This window comes from Cyprinodon tularosa, unplaced genomic scaffold, assembly GCF_016077235.1.
Source record: "Cyprinodon tularosa strain WSP-4 unplaced genomic scaffold, ASM1607723v1 ctg414, whole genome shotgun sequence".
In the NCBI taxonomy this organism is placed as follows: Eukaryota; Metazoa; Chordata; class Actinopteri; order Cyprinodontiformes; family Cyprinodontidae; genus Cyprinodon; species Cyprinodon tularosa.
The window spans coordinates 204,032-217,972 of record NW_024039135.1 but is presented as its reverse complement, the minus strand read 5'-3'; the positions used below and the strand labels follow the sequence as shown (position 1 = coordinate 217,972).

General features: G+C 36.6%; 1 protein-coding gene across 24 annotated transcripts in view; it reads left to right on the top strand.

Annotated features, from left to right (window-relative positions):
* Positions 1-8,588, top strand: part of LOC119792225 (adhesion G protein-coupled receptor L3-like) — a 359,986-nt gene extending 351,398 nt beyond the window's left edge. For 11 of the 24 annotated variants that reach the window (XM_038298763.1, XM_038298761.1, XM_038298759.1 and 8 more), the window contains 2 exons: positions 4,253-4,270; positions 5,719-8,588. In XM_038298763.1, the coding sequence (XP_038154691.1) occupies positions 4,253-4,270; positions 5,719-6,668 (968 nt within the window). In that variant the 3' untranslated portion in view covers positions 6,669-8,588. Of the gene's footprint in view, positions 1-4,252; positions 4,305-5,718 lie in introns of all 24 variants that reach the window. The other 13 variants (XM_038298762.1, XM_038298779.1, XM_038298778.1 and 10 more) reach the window with 2 other exon arrangements.
* Positions 8,589-13,941: the final 5,353 nt, after the last annotated feature.

Here is a 13,941-nt window from a genome sequence, read left to right as displayed (position 1 = left end):
TTTGATATTTAATTTTTCGGCTGGCACTTTGTTATTCCTGCATTGAAAATAGGAAGAAAATGTAAACACACAATAAATTTAGGATTTTAAATAAGCAGAAAAGTTACAAAAAATATATACTCTTTAAAGCCTTGATTATTTGATGGATTTACATTGAAAAACACTGCTCTATTTGTGTTATTTTAGCTATTAAACTAAAAAACTCCATATTCAGTGTGTTTTTTTTTTTGTTTTTGTTTTTTTTTTTTTATTGGCGTTGTATCTTGGGATTTGGTTGGTTCATCCTATTTGGTTCTAAAAGTCTTGCTCTTTTATGGCAGTTTTGGCAAAAACCAAACATTCCTTTGAAACAATCCTACGGAAAGCCAGATACATCACCAAACCTATCTATCAAATGTGCTCTAATGTTACGTGCAGTGTCTGCTGTCTCTCTGTGTTTGTTTGGTTTCAGACTTTTTTTCCCCCCTTAAAACCAAATGGTTGCTTTTGGTCAAAAAAGGCATAATATACAGTAGTGTCAATTAGACACTGACATACACTCATCATGGGCATGAATAATATTAATCTGATATATCTAATTATTCCCAGGTAGCACTGCTATAAAACAATAATTTAAAAAGATCATTGTGTTACACTAATTATTGAGTATTTTTTTCGCCTCATACAGTTTAAAAACTCATATAAAAAGTCCAATAAACTCAAATGTACAATTTTGTCCAAACCTATGGATAACCCTGGCATACTTCGATAGGTTTTTATGCAGCCAAAAAGCTTTTTTCTGATTTGAAATGACATGCACATCTCCTATGAATTACTTAGACTATTGTTGTTGACCAATTTTCTTTACAATATTTTGGTTATGGACATCAACTTGTTTAGGCTAAAAGGGCTCAATGCCATTATCCTAATCTTTAACTCTGTCCACAACTCCTATCACTTCTACATAGATACTACTTTAAGTTATGACGCATAAAGATGGCATTTCACTTGCCGGACAACCGAAAATTGACTTTTCATCTGAGTAATCATCACCAAATTCACATAGAGGTGGTAAACGCCCTGTATTCATACAGTGGCATCCCACTTCCCTGCATCTCCCAGCAAAATCCCCTCCAACTTCCAGCCACTGGAGAGACACCCTCCTTGCATGCATATTTTTTTTTTACTCTGAGTCTACCCTTTTACTGGATTACTGGGTCTGACCAGGAGATGACGTTTCTTTTTAGATCTTAATGTCTACAAATCATAACAGAAAGAATATTTAAGTACAAAGCTTGATGTTTAAAAAGGAATTGTAGGGGACCAGCAAAGGGTCCATCAAGGAAAGTGGAGAAATTTTGAATAGCTTCTACTGTATAAAGGCACCATTAACATTATATTTTTAAAGTCAAACTCAAAGTTGTTCATAAGCCAGTAGATTTAGACTTAAAGAATAGTATCAGTTTTCAACAACTTGTATGTTCAATCAACAAGTGAAGAAAAAAATGCCACCTTTTATAAGAAATTTCAAAAAAAAAAAAAGGAAATTCATTGACTTCCCCATAGCACCACTAAAGATGCTATAGTATGTATGTTGTGCCCACTGGTTGTGTTGTTACAATGCTAAAGAAACACACCAAAGCAGCTGAGAAAAACACCTGGTATAAACAGCCAAGTGATGCAAGAAGAAAACAACATATTTCAAAGGGGTGCATGTGGGTTACTGAGAGAAAAGCAGCTACTACTTTATTCTTTCAGAGAACAAAAGGCTGACATGTGCACATTAACAAGATCCTTCTTATGTCTTTCTTTGTTGTCTTTTGTCTTTCAAAACAACAGATCATTTTTCGATGCAAATTCTAAATAGAAAATACCTGTCTGGATACGTCTAACCTTGGCTCTTAGTGGATGGAGCTGAGGAGAACACAAAAGTTTTAATTAACGTCTGGGGCGCTTTCCAACATAAAAAAAAAAACTTGACTTTCACTCCAAAGTGCCAGAGTAACACAGCACACATGCAGACATTGATATGTAGACATTTGACTCTCAGTAACCTACACATCCACTATCCTATTCTAGCCTGACATAAGTTTCTAGTTGTATATTTGACCTATTATTGGCTAGGCGACCTTTTAACGGCTAGGCGACAGTAGCATCAGATGCAGGAGATTTCCCTGCAACTGAAGGGTTGCCGACTTTAGCTTCTGCTCTTTCTGTCATTGTGTCCTTTGGCAAGACACTTAATCCGCATTACCATCTGATGGTGATTGGAATGCTTTGTGGCGCATTTATATGGACCCTTCTCTCAATGAGCCGCAGAGCAGCTTTGGCTACATTGTAGCTTGCCACTATCAGTGTGTGAATGTGTGGGTGAATGAATGTGGTGTACAGCAATTATGAGTCCTCTGACTTGGAAAGGCACTATATAAGTATAGGCCATTTACCATAAACATCTTGACTAAAATGGCAGTTATGTTAGGATACTTTCTGCATTTCAAAAACCCTTCTTTGGGAACATTTAGGGTGATTTAGGGCGGGTATAAAACATCCAGGTTTATGCCAGCTTTGACAATGGAGTTGTTGATTTTGAGTGAAGTGGATGAATTTAGTGGATGTCACTCTACTTCAGTTCACCTTTAGAAATTCATCACCACTGGTAGTGAAACAAGTCCTCAGCATGACACTGGCACAAACATGCTTTGTACAATGTCTTAGTTTTGACAGTGTCGTCTTCGTCTCATCAGATGATATTTTCTTTATCCTGACAACATTTATTACTCTACATAAGCAGCTGTAGGTTCAGATTTTAAGCAGGGCTTCTTCATTGATTGACACTCCCTCAGCCATGGGAGATAAATACTGGCTTTACTATGGATATAGAAGGTGATAGACTTATGGTATTAAATGAAATTACGTAGCTAATGAGCAGCATAAAACAGTGAAATGACCGTTGCCATTATAAATTGCAGCAGTGATCAGAATGTAAGCAGTGTAAGAGAAAAGGAAACCAGTTTACAAATAATGGTGCAAAAGGGCATACATATGGAAAGTTTCAGTGTAGAGCAAAATGCAGTAGAACATGATATTCATACAACTTCTAGTTTTAATCGGGTTTGACAATGCTGTTTCCTTGGTTGCAGGGATAAATAGATAAAATGTCATAACATTTGTTTTCTGCATGACCTCAGCGTTATTTGAAAATATGTGGGCTGTGCTTAAGTCAAGTCAGCGAATTGACCTCTACCAATTAGTATGATAAAATATACAAACACATTTATACTAGAAAGCAAATGATTTTAATAGAAAGCATGGGGTTAGGCTGCATATTCCCTAGGAGAATTTAACCAAAAATGAACGCATGTATGCTATCTGCCTGGGAAAAAAAAAACGTTAATATAGAAATGCCCAATCTATCTACCTCTTCACTCACCATTTATGCCAATGATGAGTTTATGTAAAATTACTGACTAAACTATCTTTTATATACATTCTTTACCTGAATATTCACTTTTGATATTAAGATATATCTTACAAATTTAATGAAACTTCATTTTTAGTAATTTCTTTGAGAGTTAATAACAACTACCACCTACTAGACCATAGAATGTATTACAGTAGGACACAGATGTGTTCAAAATAAGTTTTTGTGTTTTTTTTTCTCTAACCATTTTGTAGTTTTAACAAAGTGCAATTTCAGTCCCTTTTGTCTCTCTGCTGAGCTGTTATTATTTTCCTCCTTATCTCTGCAGTCAATATGAGATTGCTGTAGCTATGAGTGTCTTAAAGTCCTCAAAAGTAGAGAGAAACCCATGTGAAGCTGAGATAAAAACTTACAGCGAGCTTTGATAAGTGGATAATTTATGTATGTGATACAAGTGCTTTGCATTTGAGCTGGTGATGGAGGACTATAATTCACTTACATCGCCACAGATGGAAAAGAAATATCTGGAGGAATGAAAATGCTAATGCATCAAAAGATTTATTGGCGCATTTGATGCTCAAGGACCTTTGCCTGTGTTTTACCCCCAAGGATTCTGCAACATCTAATAGCCAAACATCTTTAATATATTTGTCAAGAGATTTTTTTTTTTTTATTACAATCCTTTTTTTTTTTTTGCAAACATACAAAATCTGCATGGTGACACACTTGCTAAACTACACAATTATCTGAAGGACCATCAGTGTTCCATTATGTGCAATTTTCTCTTTTCACCTGTCATTGTTATGCTTATTGTGTTTTCTTCTTTCCTTTTCCTCATGCTGTCCCCAAAAGAGCCCTACAGAGAGACAAGTATGGGAGTCAAACTAAACATTGCTTATCAAATGTAATTGACTTTGGCTTTACTTTCTTTTGACTTGATGCTGACATGGGAATAGTGAAATGATGATCTAATTCAGCTTTTTAACAATCAGGTCCATGTATGAAAGCAATAAAACAAAAACGTAACAATTACGACGCAGCTATTTTAGCTTTCCATGCAAAACTGGTGAAGTAATCCAGTCAAAGGATACATTTGGAATAGTTTTTTTTCTTAACATGAGTCTTGAGTTCACTTTGATCAAGTTGTTACACTTAAAGAAGGCCAAGTAAATGTTTCGTGTCAATTTTTAAAGAGGTCAGACTGAGAGCTTGACACTTTTAACAAGCTGGATGGCCTTGTCTGAGGTAGTCTGAATTATCGTCAAAATTTCTCCTCACACTGATGTCAGCAGCGTGGTAAATGTGATGAAATATGAAAGTTACATGTTAGTGCAACAGAGAGAACAGACTGTCTCCTTCCTGTCAGGGTGGTGAGATTCTGATTTAATGAAACAGATTAATTTCTTTTTAAGAGATAGAGCTAGTTGGGTGCAGATAGATGAGACATAAATAAACTGTCAAAAAAAAAAGATGTTTAAGTGGCGCCATGTCCAACTTCAGATGGATTTGATCGCAACACAGTTACATTTTCCTGCATACCTCTTCTGAAAAAGATGTTAAAAGTTTCCTCTCAGAGATGGGGGAATTGCATGAATTAGTTTCATTAATGTCTATTTGCCTGCTTAAGCTTTACGTTCTTGTGCTGTGGTGAATGTTTCTATAGTTTTGTATCACACAGCCATGCGTTATTCCTGCTATAGAAAAACTTTTATGAAAACTAAACAGAATTCAAACAAAATTGTACACAAGGTAAGTGCTTCAGGTATATTTTCATAAATTAGAATATCATTCAAAAGTTAATCATTTCACAAAACCAGTTAATTTTTGCAAAGAGTGGTATGGTAAATTTGTCATTGTTGGTTAACAGTTAATAAAAGCCTGACTTCAGTCACTTTGAAGATTAGAATATTTTAAATGAATATTTAAGGGAGTTGTAACAAACATCCATTCTAAAGACTACACAAATTCTAAGAAAGACCAAAAAATGTTTGGCAGAAAAAGAGATAACCACAGCCATGATAAACTGCATAGAAAAGCTTATGAGATATTTTACATATTAGCCTTAAGTGATATTCTAATTTGTTGAGATGCATCTGTGTTATTAAAGGTCCTTAAATGTACCTTTTGACCCAAAATCTGTGGGGCCTATTTACTTGTTTAGCAAAACCCTTTAATGCTCAATCTCTTCCTTTTTTTGGGTCCTGCAGAAATGCCCAATACATCTTTTAAAGCTGTACTCACCAGTTTTTATCATTTACATTTGCCAACAATCCCCTTCCCTTACCACTACCCCACCACCCCCATGTTTCTCATTTCAGAGGGAATCCTGAACAATGCCCGGGATACAAGTGTCATGGATACTCTACCACTGAATGGTAACCATGGGAATAGTTACAGCATTGCCAGCGCTGAGTACATGAGCGACTGCGTCCAGATCATCGATCGGGGCTACAACCACAAGGAGACCACCCTGGAAAAGAAGTTCCTGAAAGAGCTCACCTCCAACTATATCCCCTCTTACCTAAACAATTCTCACGAGCGCTCAAACGAGCAGAACCGGAACCTCATGAACAAGCTGGTCAATAATGTAAGCAACGGGGGGAAAGACAGCGGCTATGGCATGAGTTTGGGAGTGGGGATAGGCATGAACGTTGCACTGAATCTTGATGATCACTCGACCTTTGGTACCCACCACGATGAAGGCCTGGGTCTGGAGTTGATACGAGAGGAGTCCAATGTCCCGTTGTTGCCACAAAGGCCGCTGCCAACCCTGCAGGCAGTCAACAATCTTCACAATCAGCTTCAACAGTCCATGTCACCGCCCCTTCCCCTCTCCCATCATCCCTTCTCCTCTGCATCCAACTCTTCATCCTCTAGAAGGAGGATCCCCCAGGAGAACAGTGAAAGCTTCTTCCCCTTACTAAATAATGAGCATATTGAAGATGAAAGTTCATTGCCCAACCACAGCCACCAGAGAGACTCCCTCTACAACAGCATGCCAATGTTGCCTGGCCTGCCTGACGTATCCGCAGAATCCACCGATAGCTCAAAGGAGGGTGGGGATGCCAAGAGTCCAGAGGCAAGCTTAGACGACGTTTACTACAAGAGCATGCCCAACTTGGGCTCCCGTAACCACCTCCATCAGCTACATTCCTATTACCAGCTCGGACGGGGTAGCAGCGATGGTTTTATTGCACCCACTAACAGAGAGGATCTTTCTGCCGAAGAGGGTAACCCAGAGCCCTCTCACTTGGTCACCAGCCTATAGGCCCAGACACCCCACCTTAATAAACGTTAATTTCTTTTTCTTTCCCAAAGTCCTCTTCTGTTTCCTCACTCCATTGTCCATCCGTCGTTGGCAGTGGTACCCATTGTTTTTAATGTTGTCCTAAAGACTGAGACAGCTTTACTCTCCCTGTTAGTGACCACAAACAGGTTAAGAATTATAAAATGGATGGAAGCGGAAGTGACTATCTTTGGTTAGATATTCCCAAGGTTGATGTTGTGTACCCAGCCACCTGATTCTCTCTGAAGCCCACTCTGGTTTGGTGTGTTTGCCTTCATCTAATAAGAGACACCCACAAAACGTTAGGCCTCATCGATATTAGTCAAGAGGAACTGGATAGCCCCAAAAGTCTGAACTGATAGACTTCAACAGAATTAATGGGGAATTTAAAAAAATTACTATTTTATTATACTTCTGTATCTATATGGACTTTTTGAAGTATTTTCTTCCTCTTCAGTGAGTTGCAGCACATTTTGTTTGCTGTAGTGTTCCTCCAAAATAAGAAAAAAAAAGAAAAAAAAAACATTGATCCCCAATTTACATTGCACCCAGCTTAGTTGCACTGCGCTGCAAACTTCTCCAACTACCTAATATAGACTGTCTGTGTTTTGCTACAGTTTGAAGATTTCCCAATAAAAGCCTGTGATAACTGCAGAAGTCAAAGCTAAACAACTTGTCCTATGAAATTTTCAATAATTAAGCCTGCTTCACTTTTGGTTTTGCATATCCAGATAATTTCAGAACTAGAATTCTGCAATGGGTGAATACACTGCAAGCAAAGAGGCAACACTTGTTGCTTATTATGGTGCTTTTACTGTTTGTTATGTTTTGATTACCTTAGTTGATATATGCAGATCAATTATTGATTTAATGTGTCAGATTGCTAATATACTGATATACACACATGTATCGTTGTGAATTGACCAGTACAACAATATTTTTAAGGAAATCTAGCCTTCTTTTGTGTATTATTTCATAAAACTTGTAATCTGTGATTGTTCTGTTTTCTCCTGGAGTGATTGGATTTCTAAATATTTACTGTGGTCTTACTGCAGCATCAATCAAAAACATTATTGAATCAAAAGTTACTGTCTTTTCCTCACTTCCCTGAAACGCTTTGCAGAGGCTATTTAAAATGTTCCCATTGATTATTACGATGGCGCTGGAGTTCGCAACAGAGTGGAGGGGAGCTGGATGCAGTGTGAATTGGGGGACATTTGCCAGTAAGGAATTATAAGTTAAATGCTTTCAAGCATAGCTGTTCTTATTTTGTTCATTTTATTTTAACATTTATTAAGAAAGAGGAGAAAAACTAATGAGAGAATTATGACATATTTCTATGTGACTGTACAGATAACTAGCATTGCACATAATATGCATTTTTTCACCTTTATTTGTTTAAATTTTTTTGTTGTTTTGTTCGGGGCCAACTTTTTCTCTGTAAATTAAAATGATTAGGAACAGCTTTGTTCTGTTGTGCTGGCCTCTTTGAAGTTTTCACTGTACTGCTCCGGTTTTATGTTGTATCACTTTCCAAGAAATCTAAAGAGAAGCAAAAAAAAAAAACAAAAAAAAAACGTGAAGAAATTGAACTCTGGTTGTTCAGGCATTGCTGTGAAATGTGCTCGCTTTTGTTTCCTGGTCAGTTTTCAATTCTTGTTTAAGGTTTTTTTTTTCTCACTTTTTTTCTTTTTCTGTGTAGATAGCAACACTTCAAAGAGACAGGATTGCAGAATCCCTAAGAAAGGTTTATAGTGCGTTCTACATTTGTGTCAACTCTCAGAAAACGCTTGAGCTTCTTGGACTTGACAAACTGAGCCTTGTTGTGGACCAGGCACTTGTACAAATAAAGAAAGTTTGTTGATTTACTTATTAAAGAAAGAACTTTTGGAGTGAGTAAAACTGAAAGTGTTTTTATTTTTCCTTCATCGTTCAAGAAATAATAGTTATTTGTTTAAATAAATAGTAATAAGAGATGTCACAATTATATTTTTGTGGCGAAAATATATAGAGCTAATATATAGTATTTTTTCTTTAATCGTCAATATTCTTTAGCAGATTTATTAGGGTTTATCCCCATGAAGAGTAAAGACAGATTAAATACATTTATTCATGAAATAGATAATGTAAATATAACATCAAATAAATTAATGTATCACAGAAGAAGAAAACATTTAATGAAGGATAAAATTTGTCATAAAATTAATAAATGTACCATTTATTCAACAAATACATAATTGAACAATTAAATATCTCTTTAAATTAAACTTTAAATGAATAAAAAGTAAAACAATTAACATGAAGTATAATGACACAAACATTACATGTTCCATAAAATGTTAAATTTGCCATTTATAATAATAATAAATACACTATAATGTACCATGTCAAATAATTAAATGTGATATAATTATATGTGTATTTTTAATTTTGATAATATAGTGGTTAGACATTTAAATAAACATTTAAATATAGGTTTCATTATTTCACTCTACATTTGTGTTATGTAGTTGCATAGCAAACTAACCCTGAAATATGTTTTATGATTTCACCCAGAGCTGCTTTTATAGAAACTCTCACTGAAAAAGTCAACCCTAATCCTTCCTGGCTTTTGTTTTTCACTGAAAAAAGATGTAACTTCATTTGATATTTATATTTATTTACAGCACATTTAGTGAGCAGCTCCGGCCGACATAGCGCAGGTTATATATGACAAGCTTATGAAACGGCAGGCTGTTGTGTAGTGTGGTGGGAGCTGTTGGCCCCGCCCACATTAATATATTAAATATATTAAAATACATTCTCTCATTAACCTTTTAGAGAATAAAGTATGGATATAGAGGCTGGGGTTGCTTACCAAATCTGTTTTAAATAAATTGCTTTGTAAATTGCCTATTTGAATTTATTTTTTCAGTGATAATTAAAAAATCACCCAGGAAGTACATTTGTTGCAGAGTTTCTATACACGCAGCTCTGGTCCAGCCTACTGAGTTTGATGGGGAAATTTGAGAGTTTAAATAAGTTCATGACGAGTGTTCTGCACAGACATAAAAAAAAATAGATTGGAATAATGAAATGTATGTTAAAGGAAGGTTTGTTGAACAATAATAATATTTAACTGTTATCATAATTTCAAAAGTATATGATTTTATGACAGGTTTTAATTATTTTACATTTTGTGATGTATTGGTAATTTTAATATTTAAAGGCTGCATTCAATAGATAAATGATACATTAAGTTAGTTAATGGAAAATATGATGAAATATTTTTCATTTTACTTTTAATACATGTCTTTCATAGTTCATTCAACATTACATTAACTTATTTTTTATATTGAAAAAATACATCTTACAAGTATTATTTCATGGTGCATAAAATTGTTTTTCGGGGGTCTTATTTGCAGTTATTTAATTCATGATACATTTACTATTTTCTCCCTGTTTACTCTCTGTATATCAAATACTGTATTAAAGGTCCTGTTGTCCCGATCTGGCCTTCAGTTTGACATCCAGGTCAAAGTAAAATCAAATTACTTAAACGTCAATATTTATTTTTCTTCCTTTTTATTTTTCATTTATAAAGTTATTTGCTACTAAATGCAGGCCCTCCAACGATGGATGCACTCTACATAGTCTTGTTTAATGTATAATAGGGATAATGTTTTTTATAAGTTGTAATAGATATTGCTATCTCTTCACTGGTGTGACCAGTGAAGTTTTGCAAATAGTTTGTGTTTTAAAGTTAAACTGAGCAGTGCACTCATCACAGTAACCAGGAGCATTTTGGACCAGAAAAGCAATGGGAATAAAGGTAAGCATAATCTTAAAAGTTTGGATAAAGTTTGCTTGTTCTTTCTTTGCATACATGAGTTTCCTTTGGGATTCTGTTTTCCTCTCACATTACTAAATGTAATGACATGAATTAGGTGTATTATCAACTCTAATTGTCATTTGGTGTAAGTGTTCCTGCTATAGCTGTCCAATATCAGAATATTTGTAGCGATAATGATGTTATATGAAATTCCGTTTAGTGCATTTACAGTATATAGCACCGATTCGCAACACGTCAAGACAATTAAATCAGATCTTATGGTCAGATTCGTAAGAACATGCTATTAAGGAAAGACAGCTGATTTCATTGAGTAGTCAGCTGGATAAGGTTGTGATGATGGGATGACCTTGCATTTTGTAAATTACTTTTTTGTAATTCGTCACACCAAGGATCCATGCAGTGACAGTTAAGAGAAAAAACTTCCTTTTGAAAAGAAAGAAACCTAAAACATAACCAGGCTCAGTGTGAGTGGCCTTCCGCCAATGCTGACTGGCGTTCATAGAGAAAGAAGCAGACATACAGAAAGAAGCAGATTTACAAAAGGTAACACTTCTGAGCAGATGAGCTTAAGCTAGCTTTTATGTCAGAGGATGAAAGAAAGCATAGTAGAGAAACAGGACTACACTGAAAAGCAGGCCGAACTCTAATATTTATAAATTAGATTTTGATGACAAAGAGATCCGGACAATCTGACAATTTGGTTAGGAGAAAGGTAGAGCCTAGAAAAAAACATCTGTGCTGAATGAATTACGCCCACTGGATCATACCATTCAATCTACCTCCTCCTACTATTTTACTTACCCAGTGACTTAGCAAACATCACCCTGTTTTAACTATAGCCTAAGCATTATCAAAAAGGAAAACTTAAGGCCTAACACTGGTAGTTGGTTTGATAGGAGAGGAGCCTGAAAAGATCTGCCACCCAATCTACTTTAGAAATTTTAATAACCACAAATAAAGATTAAAAGCGTAGGCCCCTGTTTGGAATATAAACTTTTAGAACTCTGATACTAGATGGAACCTTTTAGGTGCTGTACATATAAAAAGAAGAATTTAAAATTATACTAAAGCTAATAGAGGGAGGCTAAGATAGGAAAAAGTATGATACCTCTAGGATCTCATAAACATTCTGCCTATATGAGGGTATTTCTACAATTTGCAAGCTCTTTAGATACATTACGGTAGATTCCTTTTTAGACTTATACTTAGACAACCTCGTCATTTAGTATACGCAGAGTGTATACAAAAAAAAAAATGCTTTTTGTACAGCTTTCAGAAAGTAAATAAGCTGCAGCATAGCAGTGAAATTAACATTTCAGTTCAATAAAGTGCAGCAGTGATCAAATGTAAACAGTCCCTGTGAAGTGTGATATTCTTATTCCTGAGAGTAAAGGGTTTTGCCTTACCAAGGCCCATTCTGCAGCAGACTCTTGGACCAAAACACTCTGTAACTGGCTCATTTAATGATTGATTGATTGACTGTATTGATCTCACAGTGGAGAAATTTACTTGTTACATCAGGTCAAATAGTTAAAAAGAAGAAGGTGCCAGTGGAAGAAAAGATGCACGGGGGTATATTCAGTATATACAGTGCCTCTACACACACATGCACACCCACCCACACATACATATACACATTATATATATATATATATATATATATATATATATATATATATATATATATATATATATATATATATATATCTTATAGTCAATCCAGGCAGTGCACAGATTTGTCTGCCTGGTTTTACAGTCTCAGGTGACTGCTCTATCCACTAGTAGCTGGTGTTTGGCTCCTCTGGTGTTGCTGCCTATTCCCTTCTGGGAAGGGTGTATGTATTGAGCCATGTGCCTATTCATCTTAGCCGCTATGATGCCTGACAGGAGCTTCCATGTTGTACATAGGCAAGTTATTGGCCGGTAGTTGGATGGGGTTGTTCCCTTCTGCGGATCCTTCATGATCAGGATCCGTCCTTGGGTTAACCATTCTGGGTGGGTCCCATCCATCAGCAGTTGGTTCATTTGTGCTGCGAGGCGTGCATGAAGTGCGGTTAGTTTCTTCAGTCAGTAGGTGTGGATCATGTCAGGGCCTGGTGCTGTCCAGCTCTTCATACCTGCTGCTCTTTCTTGGACATCTGCCGTTGTAACGGTTACTGGTTCTTGTTCTGGGAGATTGCTTCCAGCCACTGAGCATTGGTGTTGTGGGATGCCTCCTTCTCCCATATGTTTCTCCAGTACTGTTCAGTCTCAGCCCTGGGTGGATCTGATCTTGAATTACCCTGCCACTGTGAGTACTTTGGATGGGTTGGTGGAGAACACCTGGTTTATCCTCCTGGCTTCTGCTTCTCCCTTGTATCTCTTTGGTGGCCAGGGCGGCGAGTCTTTGTTTGTCTAGAGCAGGGGTCTGCAACCTTTCATATCCAAAGAGCCGTTTTGCCCAGAGTACGACCAAATAAAAGTTGTTTAGAGCCGCAAAATATACCATGACTTTTTCTAGAAAACCTTTTTTTTTTTTTATATCTTGTATAGGAAATTAGTTGTTGCCATCTCAAACAATCAATTCATATATTTTTTATGTAAAAACGTATAATTTTCAAGCTAATTCATAGAAAAATGTCTCTTAAAACATATTTCTGGTTCTTTTAATCTCATTCTTTTCCATCTTATAAAAAACGCTAAAGCTATTGATACCGGTATATATTGTAGTAAATTATTTAGCTCTTTATATACATTTTAGCCACTATTAAGAGCCGCTGGAGAGGGTCCAAAGAGCCATATGTGGCTCTGGAGCCGCAGGTTGCAGACCCCTGGTCTAGAGCCTCAGGAATCGACAGCTTGTTGTACTTAGGTAACCTCTTCCCTACACCTTTCTGCAGGTGTGAGAGCTGACTAACCTCTCTTCGTGTTGCCTTGATCTTGGCTTCCAGCCTTCTTCTAGGCTCTGCTTTGTGGCCTGTGGTGTTTATCTTATAGCCAAGCATCTCTAGGATCACTGTAGCTGTGGCGTAGGTCAGCTCATTGGTCTCAGTTATATCATAGTTATATATAGTTTAGTAGGGATAGCATGTCAGTTGTACCTCATCAATTTCTAGCTGTGATAGGAGCTGCCGTTTGCGGATGTTAGAACACTGAGTTAGTAGTTGTTTCTTGCTGCCATAATTCCCATAGTCTCTGCATGTAACCTCTGTCACTGGGGACGCTTGTATCAGTACCAAGTTTCTGCTCTAGTCCATCTATGTCTTGTTCCAGTAGCCAATTTGTCATCAAGTTGCCCTGGTTCCGAGCCGGTATGGCTCTTGTATTTGCGGTTTCACTCATGCCTGAAGTAGGCCACTAAGCACAAAGGACCTTGCCTAACCCCTTGCTCACACTGGCTCCGGTGCAGTTACCGAGCCGACGGAGACCGCAACTCCCGCACAC